The sequence below is a fragment of the Lichenostomus cassidix genome, chromosome 17, assembly GCF_008360975.1.
Source record: "Lichenostomus cassidix isolate B80296 chromosome 17, HeHo_3.0, whole genome shotgun sequence".
Taxonomy (NCBI): Eukaryota; Metazoa; Chordata; class Aves; order Passeriformes; family Meliphagidae; genus Lichenostomus; species Lichenostomus cassidix.
Window position 1 is genome coordinate 9,889,697 of NC_139497.1, and position 23,257 is coordinate 9,912,953.

General features: G+C 47.7%; 1 protein-coding gene across 16 annotated transcripts in view; it reads left to right on the forward strand.

Annotated features, from left to right (window-relative positions):
* The first annotated feature begins 267 nt into the window (after positions 1-267).
* The window catches only part of ZNF618 (zinc finger protein 618), a 160,431-nt gene continuing 137,441 nt past the window's right edge, over positions 268-23,257 (forward strand). For 3 of the 16 annotated variants that reach the window (XM_085076462.1, XM_085076467.1, XM_085076463.1), the window contains exon 1: positions 271-709. In XM_085076462.1, coding sequence (XP_084932588.1) covers positions 662-709 — 48 coding nt within the window. In that variant the 5' untranslated portion in view covers positions 271-661. Of the gene's footprint in view, positions 710-23,257 lie in introns of all 16 variants that reach the window. The other 13 variants (XM_085076475.1, XM_085076471.1, XM_085076470.1 and 10 more) reach the window with 9 other exon arrangements.

Sequence of the window (23,257 nt, forward strand, 5' to 3'; positions counted from 1 at the left end):
CCTGCCCGGCCCGGGGGCCGCCGCGACGCCCTCGGGGGCTGTCCCCGCGCCGTGCCCGTGGCTGCGGGGTCCGGCGGCGGGCCGGGGTCCGTACTCCCCGCAGCCCCACACACCCACCGCGGGACACCCCACGGGGGGCGCCGCGGCGCGGAGCAGCCCCCCGGCGTCGAGCGGCCCCGCGCCCGCCGGGCGGCGGCCGGGCCGGGCCGGGCCGGGCTGGGCTGCGCGGTGCCCAGCGCGGGGGCGGAGGGCAGCGCGGGGCCGGCAGGGCGGGCGGCGGGGCTCCCGCGCCGGGCCAGACTCAGCCCCTTTCTCCCGGCGCCGCCGGCTGCGAGCGCGCTGCGGCTGGAGCTGCCCCCAGAGCGGCTCGTGATGGCGGCGGCGCGGGCTCGGCAGCGGGAGGCGCCCGCCCAGCCCTGCGCGCCGCGCCGCTAGCGGCAGCGCCCGTGCCCGCGGCGGCCGCCCCGGCCCATGCCCCGGGGGGAAGGGGGGCTGCAGCAGCCCGGCGAGCCGCCCACCCGCGCAGCGGGGGCATCGCCCCCACTCGCCGCTCCTGGGAGGGCGGAAAGGAGGCAGCGGCGGCGGCGGCGCCGGCTTTGTGCGCGGCGGGCGGATCGCAGGCCGCGGCGGCGCGGGGCTCGCCTGCTCCCGCCCCAGCCCCATGAACCAGCCGGACGGCTCCGCTCCGGCGGCGGCGGCGGCAGCGCAGGTACGCGGCGGCCGGGCGGCGTGTCCCCGGGGGGAGGCGGAGGGAGCGGGGAGGAAGGGAACGGAAGGGAAGGGAAGGAGGGAGGGCGGCAGCCGCAGCCGCCCCGTCGCGGAGCCCCGGCGGCGCTTTGGCGCAGTGCGCGGGGGGCAGCGCCGGCAGCGGCTCCCCGGACCCCCGCGGCTGCCGGACCCCGCCGGCCGCTCGGACCGGGCGGAAAACAAAGCGGAGCTCAGCAGCCATGTCGGCGGGGACGAGCCGCCCCTCGGCCCGGGCCGCCCCGCTCCCCGGCCCCGCGCCCGCCCGCCCCGGCCCCGCCGCGCCCCGCGCCCCGCGCCCCTGCCCAGGGCTTGGGCTTTTTCTTTCCCTTCTTTTCCCTTTTTTAAAATTTTTTTTTTCTTCCTTTCTCTAATTTTTCCTCCGGAACGTTTTTTTTTTCCCCCCCATTTTTTTTTCCATTAAAACGACGCCACCTAGAGGAGACTATTTCGTAAATTAAAAAAAAAACCAAAAAAACCCCGAAATTAAAATTGAAAAAAAAAAAAAAGGAAATATTCTGGTATTTCTAATTTTTTCCTAGAAAGTTGGGGCCGGATCCCCCCAAGCTGGGGTTCCTCCCGCAGCTCCTGCAGAGCCCCGCAAATTTCGTGTGTGTTCCTTTGGAGCCAAAGCCCAGCTCATGGAAATGAAAATTAAACAGGAATTTCAATGAATTCAGGTTTTTCTCCCTTCCACCCCCATTTTCTGGAGAAAAACGGAGCCTGGGAGCAGCAGAGTGCTGGGAAAGGAAAGTGATTCAAGTTTTTGGTGGGCCCCCCCGGGTGAGCTGCAGGGAGGGATTAGTTTGGGAAAGTGGGAGAATTGCTGTTCCGGAGCAATTAGGAATTGGGCTTCATTGTAATTTTGAACTTGTGCAGCAAGCTTTGCCAAAACTCAGGGGTTATTTCTTTTCCCCCTTTTCGCTGTAGTGCTTAAAGTTATTTTCTTTGAAATGAGGAATTTCGCAGGAAAATGAAGAACCCAGAAAATTTGCTGTGGACACACCCAATTTTTTTTTTTTTTTTGGTGATTTTTGGATTTCATGCAAAACTGCTCTTAAACAATGAGGTTCTAAACATAGTCCAGGAAAACACGAGGACAAGCAAAATTAAGAGTCGAATGTCAGTTTTATTTTAGAATTTCTTGGCTTTTTGGATGGTTTCTCCTGGCATAATTAAAACATAGTTTCCAGCATTTAATTTCCTACTTCTTTTGTAAAGAAAAAAATTTCCATACTATGGTTTTTAGGTTTTTTCCTCTTCTTTTTTTAAACACACTGTAATAACTCCAGGTTCTGTTGCTCACATAAATCTAATATTTACACAGGTTTATTATAAGGTCCGCCATGATATTCTGAATATGCATAATTAACAATATTGTGAAAAAATAATTGCAGATTTTGTGATTTTCATTTTTTTCCAAACTAAATTGCCTTTAAAGGGCTCAGCCATGATATTTTTCGCAATTTCAAAATCCTTTTTCTCCTTGACTGTTAAAGCCTTGCTGGAGTTTGAATTGAAAATATTTTTTTCCATAATTATTTTTGGTGAGGTTTTTTTTTTTTTTGTTTGTTTTTTGGGGTTTTTTGTTTGTTTGTTTTAAATGCTGTTCTGTCTCTATTATTTTGCTGTTACAGAGTGCCTGTGAGTTCTGGACTGTGCACACACTGGTTTATTATTGTAGGGTTGCCCTTGAATACTGGGGTCTTGGTATTGATCTTTTTAAAAATAAATAACAAAAGAGCACTGAAACATGCATTGTTTCAAGAAAAAAAAGCAATCTAGGAGGGCTACATGGCCTTTCCACCCAAAAGTGGGGGAGGGAGAGGAAGGGAAAGATTAGGTCAACATTGAGTTTTACCAACCTTGACACAGTATCCTCTCTAAAATGGGGACAAAATAGCAAGATGGCTGGCTCCACAGCTGCAGCAGTTTGGTTTTTTTCTTTTTTCTTTTTTTCCTTTTTTTTTCTTTTTTTTTTTTTTTTCCTTTTGGAAAAAGCATTTTTAAATTTTAAACTCCAAAAGTGAGTTTCTGGAGCTGCCAGGCACCCACCAGCAAATGCTGAAATCTAGGCGCTGCACAAAATTAAATTAAATTTCAAGCCAGAATGAATTTTTAATTTTGAATCTCAAATCCCTGAAAAGTTTGAGTTTTTTTTAAATTTTTTTTTCTGGTTTTCGTTTTTTTCCCCCGGTTTTGATTTTCCGTTCCCTGTAACAATATTTGCTGGAAATCAGGAAGGAGTGGCTGGTGAATTCAAGGTTTGGGGGCTGTTTTTCACTTTTCTCCCCTTTATTTGTTTCGTGTTTTGAGTTTTTTGGGGGGGGGAGGAAATGGAAAAAATTTGCAAAGCAGGATAACTCTTGGGTGGAGGAACAAATACTCTGAAATGTCAACTCCATATTTTTATTTTTGCATTTATTTGCCCCCCAGCCCCCCCGAAAGGGACCCACCCTCTTCCTGAATCCCTTTTTTAGCAAATAATGGAGCGAGAGGCTGGTGCCAGCCTGGCAGTGGTGCAGTTAGTGCAGGGTGGCACATCTGGGTAAAAATTACACACAATGCTTGAAATTGGATTAAAAAATCCTGGAGAATATTTTATTCATGGTTTCATCCAGGAAGCTGTAGCGTGGTGGCTTTTCTGTATTCTTAACCTCCAAGAATTCCCTTCCTTGAGCTGCACCCCATAACTTTCACCACAATGTGATTATACCCAAAGAAACTGTTTAGCTGTAATTTTATTTTTTTAAGATTTCATACTTTTTTTTTTTTTTTCTTTTTTTGTGTGTGTGTGTGTGAAACAGATCTTTTGATGCTGCTTTTTCTCTGCCCTTCTACACACCCAGAGATCTGGGGAGCAACCCTGTGGCTGTGCTTTGCGATTTGGGGGGAACACATTGATGGGTGCTGCATTTTAATTAGGAATAATGACCAATTCTCAATTCTGGGGTGACAGTGCCAACATTTAGAAATGATACCTTTCAAGTTTATCCTCAAGCAGAGGAACTGAAGGCAGGGTGGCCCTAGTTTGGAGCTGTTTCCAGCTGTCACGGGGATGAGTGGGTTGTGTGTCCTCTGCAGCGCTGGATGCACTGCTGTGTCCTCCCTGCGTTTGGGGGATGCTGTGGTGCTGGACGTGTGGGAACTGCAACCTTGCCCATCTTTAACTCTCTGTGCATCAGCAGCTTTCCAGCACCAACTCCTGCTTGGCTCCTCGGCAGGGAAACGCTGCTGGGGATTGTAATGGGTCTGAATCTCACCTTTCTGCCTGTCCTTCCAGCACAAACCTCCTCCTGCCTGGAAAAGATTTCATAATTTTTCGTTGCAGTCTGCCTTCAGGGGGATTTTTTTTTTCCTTTCTTTTTTTTTTTCTTCTGGAAAGTTGATCAATATTTTATCCTTTTCAAAATTGCTGTTGGCAGCCGGGAAGGGGAAGGGGAGGGAGGGAGCCCAGCTGAGTGATACCAACAGATTTCTTGTGACATAACTGAAATGTATTTTTTAAAAAAGAGAAATTTCCAGGACCTCATTCTCAGTGACATATTTTCATCTCTGAATGAAAACAGACATAATATTATTAAAGTAGTAGATAATATTTATACAAATGCCATATAAAACCTTGGGAGGTTATTGCATGACTCTAGGATAATTTAAATATATATCACTGCCATAATGCAACGCTGGGAATAGTTCAATTCATGGGTGCAGTCACGTGGCCCCGGTGATGCACAGTCAAGTTTGCAATTATGCAAGTGCAGGAGTAAAATTAGAGTGAAATTGGTGTTCTAAAAACTAGATTTTTTTTTTTTTTTTTTTTTTTTTTAAGAGGGTTGAAACCTGCTCCAAGGGTCATGCTGATACAGAATCAGGATTTGTGCCTGTTGTGCCAGGGCAGGTCAGGCTGGAGATCACGAAAGGCTCTTCCCCCAGAGGGTGCTGGGCACTGCCCAGGCTCCCCAGGGAATGGGCACAGCCTGAGGCTGCCAGAGCTCCAGGAGTGTTTGGACAGCACTCTCTGGTATGCACAGGGTGGGATTGTTGGGGTGTCTGTGCTGGTGGGTCCCTTGTAACTCAGGATATTCTATGATCAATAATCCTTGGGATGCTGTGCCTGTTCCAGGATTTTGACCTTCCCACCATGGCATGGCAGGACTCAGTGGTGCTGCATCTGCTCCTGTGGTGCCCATAGCCCAGCTCCCCGTGGCACAGGGCCCTGTAGGGCCATGCTGGCTCCAGCTGGGTGGCACTGTTGGGTCCCTGGCACTGCCCATTGGGCCTCCGGTGGCCTCAGCTTGAGCATCTCGAGCATGGCTCAGGTTTTGGGAATGGCACAGGGGTGCTTCTGTGGGATTGGTGTGTGCAGGAAGTGTGGGACACATCGCAGCGGTTCTCTGCAACCCCCATAACCTGTGGGTGCTATACTGTGTGCTGTGGTTGCTCCAGTTCATGCTTGGATCCATGTAAGTGATTATTCATATGCTGAATGGTGCTGGAAGCTGTAAAACAGACAAGAGTGGTCCTGCAGTTGTGTGGAGCCACCCCAAAATGTGGATTTTGTCAGAGTTTTGCCAGATTAGGCCCTATTTGTATATAATGTACCAAGTGGGGTGAGGGGAAGAGGTGCCTGGGCAGGGCCTGCCAGTGCTGCTGGAGGCTGTGGGTGCTTTTTCATGAGGGACATGAGGAAGTGGCCCCAGGAGATATTTATTCCTTGTAATTTCTACATTTCTGTGTGTACAGCATTGCGCATATTTGGAATTTCACATTTGGATTCCGTTTGGCCATACCAGGTTTTCTGGGGAAGAAGTTTCTAATTTTTAAAGGTCTTTTATGGATTAATTGCTAGTCATCTGCCTCCTTTTTGCTTTTGTTTGGTTCCTTGAATGTCTCTTGATTATTTTGTACTATGTGATGCCAATTTAGTGGTTAACTAGTATGCAAACTACATCTGGACGTGTTGACTTTGCGTTAACAATCATTGATTTGTCTGGAGCAAGGGAATAGAAATGAATGCTGCTGTTTACCATGGATAGTGTATGAAAAATAACCATTTGCAATGTGTCTTTCATCAGTGGCTAAGGGCTCTGGTGCAACTTGTCACAGCGGCTCTGCCTCGTCATGTGAGAACTGAATATTTAAACCATGGCACCAGGAAAAGGGACTCGGGAAGGCAGTGGCACGTGGTGTGTGGGGAAGGGGCAGCTCCCGGTGACCTTGGTTAGCTCTGCTGACAGTGGGAGTGGGGTAAAGTTGTAACACAAAGCAGGTGGAAAAACATTAATATATGCAATGCATAATATATAATAAACATCACATATATAGGGAGAGCTTTTCACTTGGGAGAGCTTTTCACTTGGGAATATTATCAAGAGGATGCAAAATTTAATAATCAAAAATAATAAATAGCAGGTTGAGTGGTGGTGGTTTCAGTGCCAGCTGTTTCTCCCCAAAAGCCATGGCTGCAGTGATGTGGGGTGCTCTGGATGGAGCAGGGTTTTGTGCCTGCTGTCCCTGCCTGGTCTTGGGGAAGCTGGGATGTGCATGTTCAGGTGAGCTGTGGGATGTGGGAGGCATTGCTGCACACTTGTGTCTCCTTTGGAGGAAAGGAAAGGCTGAAACGCCCTTTCTGCAGAGAAGGTCTCTTCCCATGACATCAGCATGCTGGAGACATCAAAGCTGCCAGGCACCCACTCCTTAGTGTTTATAATTACAGTCAGAGTTGTCCCTTGGTTGACATTCAATATTCAGACCTTGAATCCATTGCCCCATTGGATCCACTCACTCCTGGACCTTTTCTGCTGTTTCCTGCTGAGGGCTCTCGTTGCTGTTGGTGGGGCTGTGCTGGGGTGTGATGCTGAGATAAGTGTTGGTTGTCCTTTGGGCTGGGGTCAGCAGGCTGGGCTCTTCCCACACTGCTGACTCTGGAACGTGGGTGTGCTGGTCAGACCCCAAATGATGCACAGGGGTGATCACCTGTAATGTGGGGTTTGTGCACCAACACTACTGAGTGTGTAAATGCACATGGAGATGCTGGGCAAGCTGTATGGTGGCTTTCTGAGTTACTTGGGTTTCACTTGTTGGAGTCTCCCAAAGAGAGCAGTTGCAGAAAAAAGGAGACTAAGTAAAGAAAATTCTCCCCTGTGCTCAAAGGGCAACTGCAAAGCAGCTTTGTATTCTGAGCAATGCATTTGGGGAAGGACACAGCATGGAGGGCATGAGCAGTGTGGAAGTGACACAGGTAGATTAGAATCCATACTCTTAATTAAACTTCCTCTGTACTTACAGAGAAGAGTTCTTGTGATGTGTGTTTTTCAGTTTTTTGGCAGTTGACTGGCAGTTAGCTCTGGTTCACTGACCAGGCTGTGGGAGCTTTTGCCAACACACTGGGAGCTCTTGCTCCAGCTGGGATACTGCACTGGGCAGCCCTGGGAGCAGAGGCAGTGTGGGGGGCACACAGCATGTTGTGCCTTCCCTTGGGGGGTCAAAGCAGCTGGCCCCCCTGCTTGTGCTTCCATGGGTGTAGGAATGCCCAGGTGACTCTTGGCCAAGGTCAGGGCAGAGCTTCAGGTGATGCGATTTATGGCTGATGAGGTTGTGCTGCCTCTGGAGAAGGTGGAGGCCACATGGCCCTTTTGGGCTGAAATCGCAGAGCTCTGGGTCAGCCTGGCATGGGGCTGTCCCAATGGGGAGGGCTGAGGGTGGCCATGCATTGTGCTTTTTGGTGCTGAGACCAGTGTCACCACAGCAATTGCCCTGCTAGAACAGCTTTCTTTGGGGAGAGTCTCTCCTCTCCCTTTATTTGCCTCACATGTATTACCAAGGCACTCTGCTGTGTGGTTAGAAAGGTTTTGCTGCCGTACTGTACCTGCAAAGATTTAATTATATAGGCAAGTCTTTCCTTGCTTGTGATTTCCAACACTCTGCTTGTTTCACATCTATATATGGCTGGTGTAATGTGGAAAATAAGGTTGGAAGTGGAGAAGTAGAGAGTGGAGAATTTGCCTGCACTGATAAGGGGCTGACAAAGGGAAACATGAATGTGTAAGTGTGGAGCAGAGATGAGCTGCTGAAGCCGTCGAGGAGTTGCCATATGTATTTGAGGGATCAATACCTGTGCCTACGTGTCTGTGCATATGGATGTGCCTGAGAGTCTCCTGGATGCATAGTGAGCTTCTCCAGTGGGTCTGGGATGCTGAGGGCTGCAGGGTCCATACTGGCAAGGGGCTGTGCTGGGGCAGGTAACACAGGAGCTCTGTGGTGTTTTCTGCCCTGGTTTAGAAATCAGGGGTTTATCACACAAGGTTTGATATCTCAGCAACTGATAGAAGTGAGACTGGCTGTGTTTGTCAGACCTTTCCACTGGCAGTGAGTTGAGCCAGGCTGGATGGGCCAGCTGTGGTCCCATCCTGGTGCTGGTGTCCCCATGGCACCACTGTGTCTCCAGGCTCTTCAGGATTTAATATTTGTTGTGATTTCATTTTACTAGATACATACAGGCAGCGGAAATTTTATGGAAGGTAATTTTTTACCCTGCGTGGGTGTAGGTATCCTTTCCTGCCTGAAAATAGCAGCAGAAGTCAGTTTTCAGAAGTTGGGTGTGCTTGCGTGGAAGGGCCGTCATTTACTGCTTCCAGTGTGTTGAGAACAATTTTAGTGCAAGTATTTAATTGCTTTAGACCTATTTTTAGAAGTATTAAACCTCAGTTTTCAAAACTGCAACCAAAGTCAGCAGCTTGCTGGTGTGGAGAGCCAGAGGGGATCCTGGAAGAAAACCTGGAGCGACGTGGGTTGGCCCTGCTGGGAGGAGAGCATGGTCAGGGGCCTTGGCAGGGCTTGGGTGCTGCAGAGCCTTTGGGGTGCCTGGTTCAAATCGAGTTGTCTGTATTTTGGTGAGATTTTGGTTTTTTACTACTACTCTATTTACTTGGCTGCACGAGGAGAGAATGAATGAAACCCAATTTGAGCAGATTTGTACAATTTCTTACGTTAAGTCTGCAGGCTGGTGGATGTAGTTTGGAGGCTGAGCTGGGAGCATCCCAGAGCAGTGTGCAGGCAGCCCCAGCAGGGCTCTGGCTCGAAACCCAAGAATAGCTCCTGATTTTCTGGGTGTAAATCTGTCACTTGAGGTCTGACGTGCTGCAGTCTGTGGGAAGCAAATCCTGAGCTTTCAGTGGTGTTTGGGAGATATTTGTAATTTTGAGGGTGTGAAGAGAGAGTTGTAAGAACGCAGGGTAATTATTGGCTGGGAATAAAATACCTTTTTAAATTTGTGCATTCATTTTGGAAACCTCTGTAGGGAGGGACAGCTGGATTTGGATCAGGTTGGTGGCAGAGGGGACCTGAAAATCCCCTTGGGAGTCAGCTGGATTTCTCTTTTCAGTCAGAGGATGCTATTGAAGATGTTGAGGTGCATCCTTGGGACAATGGCAGTGGCAGTGACACTGGGGGACAGTCTGGGGTCAGGAAGTTGGTGGCTTTGGGGTTGCTGGTGGGACTGGTAGGGGCTGGCAGGGCTGGAGATGGACTTCACCAGTGAAGGAATTAATAATTGACCACCAGGAAAGTTGCCCTGGGGTGTGTTTTGACTTGGCTTCAGGGCATCTGTCTGATTCAGGTTAATACCACTGGGGTTACTGCATATTAACTCCAAGGGAGGGATATTTTTACCTCTTATGTGTCTATTTTAGAGGCCTTTAAATTTGGCTGGTTGGTGATAGCAGCAGTTAGAATTGGTATTTCTGCTTCGTGGGGTTTGTTAGGACATGCCAGAGACACAGGCTGGGAGGGGACCTGCTGTGCCAAGAGCTGGGGAGGGCACTGGGTGAGGAATAAAAAATGTAAATGTATCCAAAGAGAGTGTTTAGGTGGAGATACAATGTGGATCTGGCTCCGGATGTATCCCATGTGGTCTGGGAGCTGTGCTCCAATGCCTGCTCTTGGGAGTGCTGGCAGATGTCAGAGGGATGCAGGCAGAGTCCATTGGAGCATTTATTGGATATTGGAAAAAGGTTCTTCCCCCAGAGGGTGCTGGGCACTGCCCAGGCTCCCGAGGGAATGGGCACAGCCTGAGGCTGCCAGAGCTCCAGGAGTGTTTGGACAATGCTGCCAGGGATGCTCAGGGTGGGATTGTTGGGTGTCTGTGCAGGGCTGGGGTTGGACTGGGTGATCCTGGTGAGTCACTTCCAGCTGTGGATATTCTGTGACTCCGTGATCCTCAGTAGGAATAGTGGTGTCCTTCGTAAATGAGAAAAACCCTCAAAATCGAGGTCCCTTTTCCTGAAACCTTGCATGTATTTTTTTTTTCCTATGTAATCTGATTTGGTTTAGTTGCCAAAAAGTAGATTTGCAGAGAATGCAGCGTTGGCTTTTAGTTCCTGATAAGGTGGAGGAGATAAGTCCCACGTTGTGGCTGTTTGTTTGTGTGAGTGGTAAATGTTTGTGCTTCCCTCCTTTGACAGGGAGCTCCTTGGCTGTCCTCCTGTAGCATAAACACTGCTTGTCATTGGAGTTCATTATGTGAGATTTAAAATGTATAAAATGAAATGTTCCTGTCTGCTTTAAGCAGACATATGTCTACGGTTTGCAAATTAACCTAATTAAATATATATGTAGAAATTTATGATATTCAGCTCCTAGCACAAGGTATGCAATTAGCATCCTTGCCAGGAAGGAATTTTCCATTTCTGTCTTGACTTTTCCTCATAGGAGATGTGGTTTGGGTTTTTTTAAATTTTTTTTATTTTTAATCTTCAATCTTTAATTTTTGTTCTGCTTTGGAATTCACTTAGGGACGAGTCCTGTGGGGATTTAGGCTTGTGGTTAAATTTCCCCACAAGTATCTTTGACTGAAGTCAGTGAAATGTTCCCTAATTCCTGGGCTCCAGCCTGTCCCTTTGCCTCTGCAGGACAGGAGAAGTTCGTTTTGTTAGGAGAATATCATGAGCAAAATATAATTCTGGAGGAAAAATTGCATTTGAATATTTACATTTTTCAAGCCTCTTCCTTCCTTCCACCCAAAAATAGCAAAAAAAATTATCTGTCTCCTCTGGATTTATGTCATTTTGAAGTGTTTGGCCAACATTGTTTCCAAAACACCCCATCCCTCTACCTGAGCTGTCTCTATGGCAGAAGAGCCCTCACACAAGAAGTACAAATCCATTAATACAACCTTTCATTTAGCAATATTCTGGCACCAAAAATACTACTTTTAGTTCCTTTTCTACCAAAGTGTTGGGTTATTTGTTTTTTTAAAATATGTAAAGTTTGATGATGTTAGAATAGTTTGTTATATAAATAATCATTTAGTCTATTTTGCATATCAATAGATGACTCCATTTTCTTTACAAAAAGCCTTTTTTCCCCCATAAACATCCCCACTGTTCCAGCCCAGAAGGTACTCTTTATTAGCCAAACCAACCAAGTCAATGACGTTCCCAGCTCAGCTATTTTAATGATCCCACAAACCCAAAAAAGCAGTAGGAAATTTTTCAGAAGCAAACTGCAGAAACTTTTTTTTTTCTCTTTTGGGACAGCATAAGTTTTCAACTTTTTGTCCAATTATTTTTGTTACATTTTTCCAAGCTTCAGGCTGTAAACTCGAAGGATTTGGGACTGTTCTTTCTTCCTGGAGATTATTTAGGGGTGTCAAAGGTGACCCAACACAGGGTGGAAGAGCTGAGGACCTGGCAAACATGCTGGCTCTCTTCCTAATTTCTGTGCAAGAACTACTAATGATTTTGCCCGGGCAAGGTGAGATGTTGGATCATAAACTTTTTTCCCCCTTGGATACCTCTACAAATCTCTCCTCCTGTATTTGACTTGCTGCACTGCTGTGTTTCCCTGTCTCCGTATTTCAAGCAGAAGAAGTTTTCCTTTCAGCCCTATCCCTTTGCATGAACTCTGTGCTCTCCCAGGTTGAGGTCCTTGGTGTCTCCTGCCCTCCCTGGATGTTTCTGTGCCCTCTCCTTTACAGGGGATGCATTTTCCTAGGCCATCAGCACCTCTGATTCCCAGTTCTCCATCACCAGGTGTTGAGTGGTGACCAACTCCATAAATTAGAAGAAAATGATGGTGCAGACTGGTTTTGGGGTTTCCTTGTGAGCCTGCAGCCTTGCCAGCTGTCTCATACCTGGGTCCTGTGTAGCTCCAGCTATGGGACAGGTGATTTACTGTGCTGGTTGTGTTTTCCATTGGTTCAGGTGTTTCTGTCTCTCTCAGTGCTGTGCCCACCCTTTGGAGGCTCCTCGGGTCTTGTCCGAGGAGGTGCTGCAGCCCCTTGGGATGTGGATTTTCCGTAGCCTGGCATTACCCACCGCCAAGGCAATCATTTGGATAATTGCGGCGTCTGCAATTTATTTAGGCAAATAGGGGACTGAAAAATATTTGCTTTTGCTTCCTTGTGGGGTTTATTTTTAGGGTTTAGCTTTGTGCTTGGGGAAGCAAAGCCCAGGCATTCTGCATGTCCCTTTTCCCTAAGGTGCTGCTCTTTGGACTGTTCTGGACACCCTGTCCATGCTGTAGGAGTTTGCCTGGCTGGATCACTCTTCTCGCCCTTTTCTGCTTCCCTGTTTTACTCCTGCAGTCTCTTTCCAGGTGGATCACCAGGGGCTCTGGATGCAGCTTTATGCACAGGCACATTTCTGTCTCTACGCCCGTAATGAGTCGCTGGTTCCATCAGAGGCTCTCCCGCTGCTGGAGAGGTGCCCCGGTGCCTCCTGGCTCGTTTGGTGAATGCTAATGGCTCATTTAGGCACCTTGATGTGGTGCATGGGGCTGCTTTCCCTCCGCTCTGCTCCTCTCCCCAAACCCCACCCGGCGCTCGGAGCAGATGTCTGCGGGACCCCACTGTGATAACGAACTATTCCTGCCCTTTATTTTCCGTCTCTTAATCAGTGGTTAATCAATGAGGTGACTTCTTACTTCATCCTGTGCATATGAAAGTGCTGTGAGTGCGCTTGCCACGAGAGCCTTCTCAGAGCAAACTCCTGTTAGGTTTCTGGAAGTGCAGGTGCACCACACCCTGTTCTACCTGCAACCGGCACTGCTGAGAACTTGGGGACTTATTGCTGCAGAAACCAGGGTGACTTCTGGTGTTCCTTTTTTATCTGTGGGAACACTGACTTTTAATTGTTTTGGTTTTTTAATTGTTGTTTGTACTAATTTTTCTACAAAAATGAAGTTCTGCAGTTCCTTGGAGCTCTTTTAAAACTGGGGTCACATTCAGTGCTTGCTGATTCATAGGTGGATAGCAGTGATTTTGGTGATGCTGGGTGATTTTAATAGCTTGATGTCTTTCACACTTTTGGATGGATGCTGTTGACCCTGTAGATTTTTATTTTCATGCTGTTAATTTTGCTAGGCAGGTCTACAGCTTTTCCTGGTAACCCCACAGTTTAACACAGATGCTCAGCTCCCTCTTCATGAAGAAAGAGTTCAGGAAGGGAATTGCTGAGCCCTGTCACCAGTGAGCACTGGTGCAAAGAAGCTGAATTTTTATCCTGTGGTTTTATCTTTCTTCAGTGCTTTATTTATACCAGAATCTGACAGACTTCTGGTGTTTGTGTGTTTGATTACTTTTTTTAACTTCAGCGACCTCTTTCTCAAAATCTTTTTCTGGATTGGCTTTTTTATGGCATTAAGTGTAGCTTCCTTGAGCTTACATTCACATAATTTGGATTTCTTTCTGAGGGTATCTTTTTTAATTTCTAGTGGCCTTTTTCACTCTGCTGTTGAACTGTGCTTTTTTGTTTAACAAGCCCCCTTTGGTAGGTGGTAATCATCTTCAAATTTTCCACCTCACCTGCAAGGCCTTTTAGCTGCTCCATTAGCACTCTTAACAAATGTTCCCATTTATAGAATTGTAGGATGGTTCCTCCTGTGAGGGAAAGCTAAGAGAATTGGGATTGTTCAGCCTGGAAAGAGAAGGCTTTGGGGTGACCTAATTGTGGCCTTCCAGGGAGCCTGCAAGTAACATGGAGAGACACTATTTGCAAGGGCCTGGAGTGACAGGACACAGGGAATGGCTTCCCACTGCCAGAGGGCAGCATTAGATGGGATATTGGGAAGGAATTGCTCCCTGTGAGGGTGGGCAGGCCCTGGCACAGGGTGCCCAGAGAAGCTGTGGCTGCCCCTGGATCCCTGGAAGTGTCCAAGGCCAGGCTGGACAGGGCTTGGAGCAGCCTGGGATAGTGGAAGGTGTCCCTGCCCATGGCAGGGAGGGGGACAGGATGGTCTTTAAGGTCCCTTCCAACCCAAAGCAGTCTGGGATTCCCTGATGTGTCATGTCTGAGGACATGGTGTGGGGACAGAAGTCCTACATGGGACCGTGACCTTCATTTCTGCATTGAATTGGCTTTCACATTTGCAAGTCTCTGTGAGATTATCTGAATTCTCCTGTGACTGAAACTGTGCTTCTTGACTTGGCAGAGACCTGCAGCCTCTCTGGTATTCCTTGGCATTTTGAGCATCCCTCTGAGCTCCCGGTGCTGTAGCTGTGCTCTGCCTTTCTGGGATGGCCTTCCAGTCCATAAAGCTTGTCTGCTACCTCCTGGCATAATAATCATGTGTCATTTCTTGGGCTGCAGTTTGCTTCTCTGTCAACATAGCTCCATCATTCCTACATAATTTGGATATGGATTGTAATGCCTTGAGTCTTTTGTTTCCCACCTGAAATTTTATGAAGTTTTTCAGGATACAGTACATTTTATGACCTCATCAATAGAAAATGCTTCACTTACACTGGATGTTCCTGTAACTTTGTTTGATTTTCTCAGGCTTTAGTTTAAATAGGTTTTTATATGCTGGCATCTGTTTTCACTTTGGTTTTGATTGGTGTCTGGCATTCTTGTTGGGGCTTCATCCCCTTTGGCTCAAGCCCTCCTCAGCTCCCACCCTGCAGCCTGGTTACAGTTGGGAACTGGTGGGATTTCACAAAAAGGCACCACATGGGTCCTGAGTTTTAGTTTTTTGGACTCTGTTGTCCTCTGTGTCGTTTGTGGGCAATTTTTAGCAAAGTGTGGTCTCTGCCATGAAGTGAGAGCCATAGTCTGGGCTGAAAATTGGTCTCCAAGTAGGATGCAGCTTGTGTAGGGCAGGACCCTGAGCCCCCCTCCTGCCTCTCCTCCCTCCTGAGCAGGCTGAGCTCCTGTGAGCAGGGCAGCACTGTGCTGGTGAGAATTAAATCAGACTAAAAAGGGAAAAAAGGAATATTAAAAGGTAGAGATGACAGTTATCCTTGAGTTAGAAGTTATCAAGTGCAGAAAATTGATAAAGGAAGTTAAAAACACAAGGGGAAAAAAAAATCTGTGACTGTCAGTGCAAGGAACAGTAAGAAAGTATTTGTATTAGGAACAAAAGAAATTCTAATAATGGTTTGTGTAGACTTATCACGGCTGAGGAGAGGTAAAATGCATAATAAAGCAGAAAAACTAGACATGTTTAATAAATATTGCTGTTCCCTATTTGTAAGGAGGAGGAATGATCCACTTTCAGCCTATGTGCATGAGAGCTGCCAGGGCCAGCCTTACCCAAGGGCTGAGCAAGGCAGAGGTTTCCAGCTGGTCCATGTGGATGATGTTCCCTGGGATGATGTCTTTCTTTCCTCCTGTAAGATTTGGATAAAATGAGAATATTCCAGAGGATTTGGTGGATGTTGCTGTTGTAGTCTTAGCTTGACCAGTGTGGGGATGAGAGTGTAGGGGAGGAGTTGATGGGAATGTCAGACTGCATTTGTTCTTCAGCAGAGGTGATGGAGGAGATGTCATCCTGAGCTGGCAAAACGTCTGATTTGGTGTCAAGGCCCAAAATGCCCTGTGGTAGCATAAGCTGGTGTGAAACAGGCTTGCAAACAGGGTCTTGCATGACCTCATGCATTGACAGTGGTGGTGGTGAGGGAGGAAGGGACTGCAGTTGCCCACAAGGATTTGGATTATGGGAAGATCTCCATCGGGTGAACTTTGATACCAATCATGGGATTTGTGCATCTGGAGGGATGGGGCTGCATCTGCTTTTGGCATGGGGATACCAGAGAGGAGCAGAAATGCCAACCCACCAAAATGCTTTGGTGAGGGAAAGGGACGAATGCTGCAGGGTAAGCAGTGGCACTGAGACTGTGGGAGTGGGGAGATGCAAACCATGGTTGTGCAGAGCATGAGAACTGTGTGAGAACACCTCTTCTGTCTTCTCTTGCTTATGCGTTAATACATTATCACCATTTCCAGCTCCTTCATTTCCTTAAGAAATGTTGAAAAGTTGGAGAAGACACAAACCATGTGTGAGTGGAGTGAAGCAATTGGAGGAGTCAAAGGAAATACTCATTAATGTTTGTTCTTAAACATTTGGGGACGTGCATCGTAATTCGGGAAACCCTCTGCCAAAAAAAATCTCACTTGTTGATTTTTATCTTCACTGAGCCAGTTCTCCATGGGTTTTAAAAAAAGAAAATGAAAAAAGCAGGTAGCAGAGCCCTTGGTTTTAGCAAAGTGCGTAGCAAGAAACAATACCTGGAAGCTGAATCCAAACATTCAGATGACAAAATGAAGACGCAAAAATATTTTTAAGAGTAGGAGGTGGAAATTTTGAGCAGCAGGGCAGATTGGCTGTTAGAACAAACTACCAAGGGGAGCTGTGGAGGCAGCATGCTGGATGCTGTTGCTTATTCTCTGTGTGTATGCAATAAGTGTTTCAGGGTTTTCGAGCAGTTAGCCAGGGCAGAGTTGTGTTATGGTGTAAAGAATGGCCACTCTGTGGCTTCACAAAAGATCTCACTTTCTGTCTCTGTTTTGGTGTCCTGTTTGCCAGTGTCTGAGAGCAGATGGTTGGGGAAGGATTATAAGGAACAGAGGAAATATTGAGTCAGCTTCCCTTTAATTTACTCTCTAGCTCCCACCAAATGGACCCTAAGTTATTCTCACTTCCAAACCGTACAGGATGCTCCAAACCCTCCAGACCATCACACACACCCTGGTGTAAGCCCTTGCATGAGACCAAAGTACTTCCAGGTGGCTTTTTCCTCCCTAGTAGAGATATAACTAAAGAAATTCATAGGTAATCTCCTGTAACATTGAGCACAAAAGGATATTTATTTACTTTTTGAGGCAGGAAATGATAATGAATAAGGTAGTTAGGGAGCACGTGGGACTCCATCATTAAATAATCTGCTTTATATTCCTAGCGCAAAAGGAATAGGCAGAGCAGCAGAGAGAAGAGTGCTTAGAGTGATACAGAAGAATATGGGTTTTTATGGAAGTGCTTGTGGTCTAGAGGAGACTCTGTTCCCTCTCCCAAGGGGAAACCTGTTGTGGAAAAAGGAACCTATTGTAGAAAGCTTCTTATAGACAAAATGGGAGGTATTTACAAACTGCTCCGGAGATCAGAGAGGAAATTTCCCCTGGTTGACTCTGAAATTAGGAAAAAAAAGCAGCAACTGAGCTGAGGTGGCTGAGTGAAGATGTAAACAGTATTAGGAGCAGTAAGCAGTAGGCTTTTAAAAAGTATAAACAGTCTGGTAAGGAGGAGGATAGGAAGATCTATTAAAATAAGCAGAAGGCAGTTAAAAGGATAATTAGGAAGGCAAAAAGAAATAGAGAAGATCTAATTGCTAAGAATATTTTGACTTCAAAGAGTTCTTTAGATATATTCAGAGCAGACAGAATCTAGCAGAGGAAACTTGTCCACTGAAGATGATGCCAGGGATTGGAGCAGGAGATCTGGGAAGAGCATATTTGTAAATGAGCTATTAGATGTCTTTGGCTGGGTTTTTGCCTCCAGGAGGTGCTTGGCACAGCTGTGTCCAGGACCCAGCTTGTGTCCCGTGCTGGGAACTCTGTGATCAGCAAAGGGAGTTGCAGAACACCTGGGCAGGTTCATCTTGTGGGGATGCTGTTTTTAAACTAAGGTTTGTGCAGCTTGCCTTGAAGTCTTTGTGTTGCGTGACAAAAATGCCTCATTGCTGCACTCACCTGCAAAGTGTGGGGATGATTCTGTACCACAGCCAGGCCTGAAGCTTTTTCTGATGACCTTCATGACTGTCAGGTTAAAGACCTCTCAGATGAAGTCCAATCTTTGTCAATCAGACCAGAGCATCAAGTGCCACATCCAGTCATTTCTTGAACACCTCCAGCGTGGTGACTCTACACCTCCCAGGGTTGCCCATTCCTATGCTTGACAACTCTTTCCATGGAAAAATTCCTCCTGATATCCAGCCTGAGCCTCCCCTTGCACAGCTTGAGGCTGTTTGTCCTGTCCCTGTTGCTTGGGAGCACAGCCTGACCCCTCTGGCTGTTCCCTCCCATCAGGAGCTGTGCAGAGCCAGAAGGTCCCTCTGAGCCTCCTTTTCTCCAGGCTGAGTGCCCCCAGCTCCCTCAGCCACTCCTGGTGCTCTGCCCCTTCCCCAGCTCTGTTCCCTTCCCTGGACATTCTCCACCCCCTCCATGTCTTTCCTGATGTGAGGGGCCCAGAACTGGACACAGGACTCGAGGTGTGGCTCATCAGTGCTGAACACAGAGGGACAAATCACTCCCTAAGTTCAGCCGGCACTAAATGAGAAGGAAAGATAGCCCCACAATTAAAATACGTTGTGGCTGGAAGTTCATGAGTCTTGTGCATAAAAACCTGGGGACAATTTATGCAGTTTCTCTCTAAGCTCACCCGATTTAGATTTTCCTGCTTTGATCAGAGTTGCTTTTCTCAGCAAGCTGCCCTTGCAGAGAGCTGGAGTGTTACGGCCTCCTTTGTATATGTAATTAAAAGCAGTCTTGTATCTTGATATCCCACTGTGGTTAACGTTTCCTTTAGAAAAATGGGTTGACTTTAACAGGCTGGGAAAACTGGGGATTCTTCTGGAGGCTGATGCAGGGGCAGATGGGCTCCTCTTTGCCTGCTTACCCTGGTTTGGAGAGTAGGGTCAGCAATACCAAGATCTTGTTTTGTTCTGGTTTTTGTGTTTGTAAGGATGGATTCCATGTGTTCCCACGCTAGATAAGTTGTCACAGCCTGGGGCAGGGAGGTTTTTCCAGCAGTGGACACTTCCTCTTGGTTCCACCAACGTGTCTCATAGCTGTCTGGTCACAGATATTTCTGGAGTTTGAATTCCTACTCTTCACCCAGCCGCCCCCATAGTGTGGATTTCAACAAGTTTGGGAGGAAATTAGCAGTGATCACAGCGGCTGCAGCGTGTGGCTCTGCAGGGCTGCTCCTGGGGAGCTGTGGTTGCACGGGCAGTGCCTTGCCAATGGACCGGGTTTCCATGTCAGCGAGCGCCACATGCCTGGTGTCACATCCTCACTGAGGGCTGCAATTGCCTGGTCGGGAATGTGCCCAGCTCCATTGTTCCTAGATTAGGCCTTGTCCCTTCAAGCATCACGCCGGCCGCACAGAGCGTTTCAGACTCGCAGCCCTGCCTGTGTGTTTAGCTGGGGCTGCCAACTCCGCCGGCTTGACTGAGGTGTCCAGCTGTGCCCAGCGCTGGTGCCACTCTCTGCACAGCCCACACTCTGTGTCCTTATCCCAGAGAGGCCCATGGGCCTCCTGGTCATTGTTGCCTTGTACAACCCTTCCTTTCTTTGCAGACAGCGAAGTAGCAAGACGCTTCCCTGGCATAAATGAGCTTGTAGGGTGGGAGAGCAGCAGCCCCTGGATTCACACCTAGGGCTCAGGTGGAACCAGCACACCTGGTTAGTCTGTTCCATGGTGGCAGCAGGATGGTCTTCTTTAAGCTGTTCCATTTCTGATGGAGTGGAGAAATGCACTGATTATTCAATACTTAAGTTTTCAAATGGGGTTTGAGAGGTTTCATATTGAATGTTTCTAGCCCAGATAAAGAGTTACAGTCTTCGGAGTGAAAAAGCTCCTCGTATAGAGAAAAAGCTTGGGAGTGATATTAGGCAAGTTTCAACAGATCCAGGTGGATGTTTCCCCTGTGCCCATGCTGTTTTAATATTAAACCCCTTTATTTTCACCTGCATTAAGTGCTAATGAGAGCAGGGTGTCTGTGGGGCTGAATGGGAAATAAAGCATGATGAGCACACCACGTCTGTTGTTGTGCTCTGCTTTTCTCTGTCCTCAGAGTTGATATCCTCCAACTTTATATTTCATCCAACCAAATTGTGATCATAGGAGAATGGTAATTTGATTCAAAGGGAGAAAAGTTAAATTAAAGTTCAAAACCAATATGTGGGAGATACTTGTGCAAAAGTAACGTAGATCTTGAGGAGAAACTTTTGTCCATAAGCGGATGTAATTGGCAGCAAAGGAAGTTGCATCTTGTACTGGAAAAGAACAGGAGGGCTATGGAGTCCTGGGGCCACCAGCCCAGAAAAAGAGGAGATGGAAACAAGATCCTGGTGGAGGGAAGGGTTTGCTAATGAGATGTTACTGCACCCAGCCACACTTGTGCTGGAGCTGCTCTCAAATCCCAGCTTGCTCTGTGGAGGACAGTGAACTCACTGCCTGTGAGTGTCTGCAGCACAAGACCTGATCTCCTTCCAGCTTCCCCGCTGTGTCTGTGTGGTGCCAACTCAGATTTGGTACCTGCTTGAATGGAGGAAAGGGAGACCTTGTGATGAGTGCTCAGATAGAGGAGGATGTGGGAGTACCCACCTCAACTCTCAATTTCTTGTATAGCTTCTCAGACCTAGGATGCATTGTAGAAGAATCAGAAATATGTCTTGTGGGTAATGAAAACTTGAAATTTTTTCAGACCTGATGTCAAATTGTTTGCTAGCTGGGATCCTCAGGTTAGCTGGCCATGCTGCCTCCACCCCAAGGGTGGCTACCGGAACTTTCAGACTGCCAGTCATCAGATGGGTTCCTCTGAGAGCAGAGTGACCAGGAGGTGATGGTTTCCTCCTGACACAGGGACTTAGATTGGAACCAGAGCAAACCAGAAGATGTGATGTGGTTCTAGAGGTTCTAGAAGTCACACCCTGGGGAAGAAGTGGCAGCGCTTGCTGTGTAGCTTGGCCTGGATGTGCAGCACTGCTGGACTCTCACATCAACCCTGAAAAATATGAACAAATCCTAGAGAAAATTCAGATGTTGTGACCTGCCTTTGTTCCTCCTCATGGAAGATAATTGAGGTAGCAAGCTTCAAAATGAGATGAAGTCTGTTGTCTAGACTGTGGGAGAGATTCTTTCCCTGATTTAGCCTTCTGGGAAGGGCATCCTTGGTTTTTGCTGTGGGATTATGAAGCCAGGAATGTGCTGGGAAGGGACATCTTGTGTCCACCATCAGCTGGATGCAGAAGGGTCTCCTCCAGCACACCAAGATCCATTTCTCTGTCCAGAAGAGAACTTAAGAACTAGATGCACTGAGGCTGGGAAGTTTTATCCCTGTTCATGGATGGAGTGTAAGAAGTGCCCAAGGAACTCTGTGTATTTCAGTGAGACATGAAGACCCTGAGTCCCTGAGCAGCCCAAACCTGTCTATGTGGTGTCAGGGCCATGTGCAGTGTCAGTGCAGGCTGAGCTGCTGCCTTGAGGGTCAGGGTGTGCAGGGCATGTTGGCAGGATCAACGGAGGATGAGTATCCCTTTCCATGTGCACATTTGCCATAAGCACCTTTCTCAGACCAGGCAGATACTCAAATCTGGAGTCACTTTGTTAAGATCAGATCACCCCCAAAGCTCCAGCCTTTTGCTCTTTGGGTTGAACATCCCACCAGCATGTCTGGATGGAGGGTGGATTTCTAAGAACTTGAAGGATCTTTCTTCTGTGTAAAATGTTTGCAGTTGATGCCAGTGACATTACAAGGTGGGCTGAGACTCACTTTAGAGTCTGAGTGGTTATTTCAGTATTGGAAGTTGTGCCAGTGGCATGAAGCAAAGGAAGAAGTGGGAGATAACAGCGTATGTATTCTCTAAAGGGCTGAAGGGACAGCAGTGCTCGAGGACTCTGTTGGGAAACACGGTGCCAGGATGTGAGGGATTTAAGGGAGGACACAAGTAGGAGAAGGGAGATGTTCAAGGTGGAGGTGCAAGAAAGTGCAAGGTGAAAACTGAGGGTGAGATGGATATACAATACTGCTAAGAACTTGGTGATGTAATTAATATTTTTTGGGTCATCGTTGTCAATGGAACTCACCAATTTACTTGATGTTCAAAAACAATGTAAAAATGAAATTTCTGTAGTGCTGGTGCCTCTTCTCCCCACACACTGTGGTTGGATGGCATCAACTCAAATGTCAATGAAGGGGGAAGGAAGGAGATGGCTCAGAGGAGTCTCTCAATATGCCTTTGGGATCATGGCAGGTGGGAGTGGGATGCAGGACACTGTTGGGGCTCATGACACTCAGGAGCCCTTGCTCTGGGAAGATGTGTCCCTGGAGCTCAGGTCCTGGCAGAGAGGTAGTTGTGTAGACCTGCTATCTGTATGAGTAGCTATGGTGGATGAGACCAAGATGTTCCCTAAGGTGCCCTCTATGAATTGTTCTGTCACTCCTCTGTTTTGTTGGAGAGAGATTTTCCAAGTCCTGTCCTTCAGATTTAGTTTGTGGTGTTGCTGGTTTTGATCTGTCTCAGTTGCGGGATTTGCAGTGAAACGTTATTCCTAAAAATAAATTCTGTCCTTTCAACTTCGAGAAGTTAATCCTTTTTCTTCACTAGTTCTTCCTTGAAAGGATTGTTGGGAGCCTTTAAAGGCTGAGTAACGCAATTTTCAGTAAAATTCTCACTCCAGTGAGCTTTCAGTTGACCTGGTTGCATCAACTCTGACGAAAGCAAGCGCAAGACCAACATCCGCACTCAGGTGTGGTGCTGGACTTGACGTGTGCGGGGTTGTAACAGCTGCCAGTGCTGTGCTGTGCCTGGCAGGGAGTCCTGACCACCACCAGCAGCTGCTGCATCCCCTGAGATCCTCCTGCCATGCTCCTGGCCATGCTCTTGTGTCTTTTGGCACCCAGTGGCAGCACCGTGGCTTTGGCTGGCGCTGCAGCCTCATTCCCCGCTTGGCTGCGGCCACTGGAGCGCTGCAGATGTGGTGTCAAACTACCAGATCCAGCCCAGGGACTCCTTGGCTTGGCGTACCTCTGTGGCTGCCTGCTGCCTTCACGTTCAGAAGCATCCAGGATTTCCTTTAAAAATAGCTGTGTGCTTTTTATGAGGAGGATTTTCCAAGCGCAGTCTGGAGGCAGAGCAGCACGTTACCGTCTCGAGTTTGGCGGCAGCGTTAGTGAATAACTGGAGGTGTGAACTCCCTCAGCCCTCGTTTGGTGGATGTTAACGACACTGCGAGTCATCCTGGGGAAGGGAGGAGTGGGTGGCAAGCAGAGCCTGAAAGATGGGAAAAGGAGCCTGGCCAACAGTGTCCTGTTGCCAAAAGATGGAGGTGCTGGTCCTCTGCCTTCTGTCTGTGGTCATCTGCTGCCGATCTCATGGGCTAGTGTTTGCTGGAGCCTTCTGGGGGTTGATTTATGTCCCTAACCTTGGAAAAGCACATTAAAAAAACCAAAAAAAGCAGGGCTTGCTGCCAGGTTGGTGAGTAATTTGGCTTGTGGAGGGGCGCAGTGAGTGGGGAG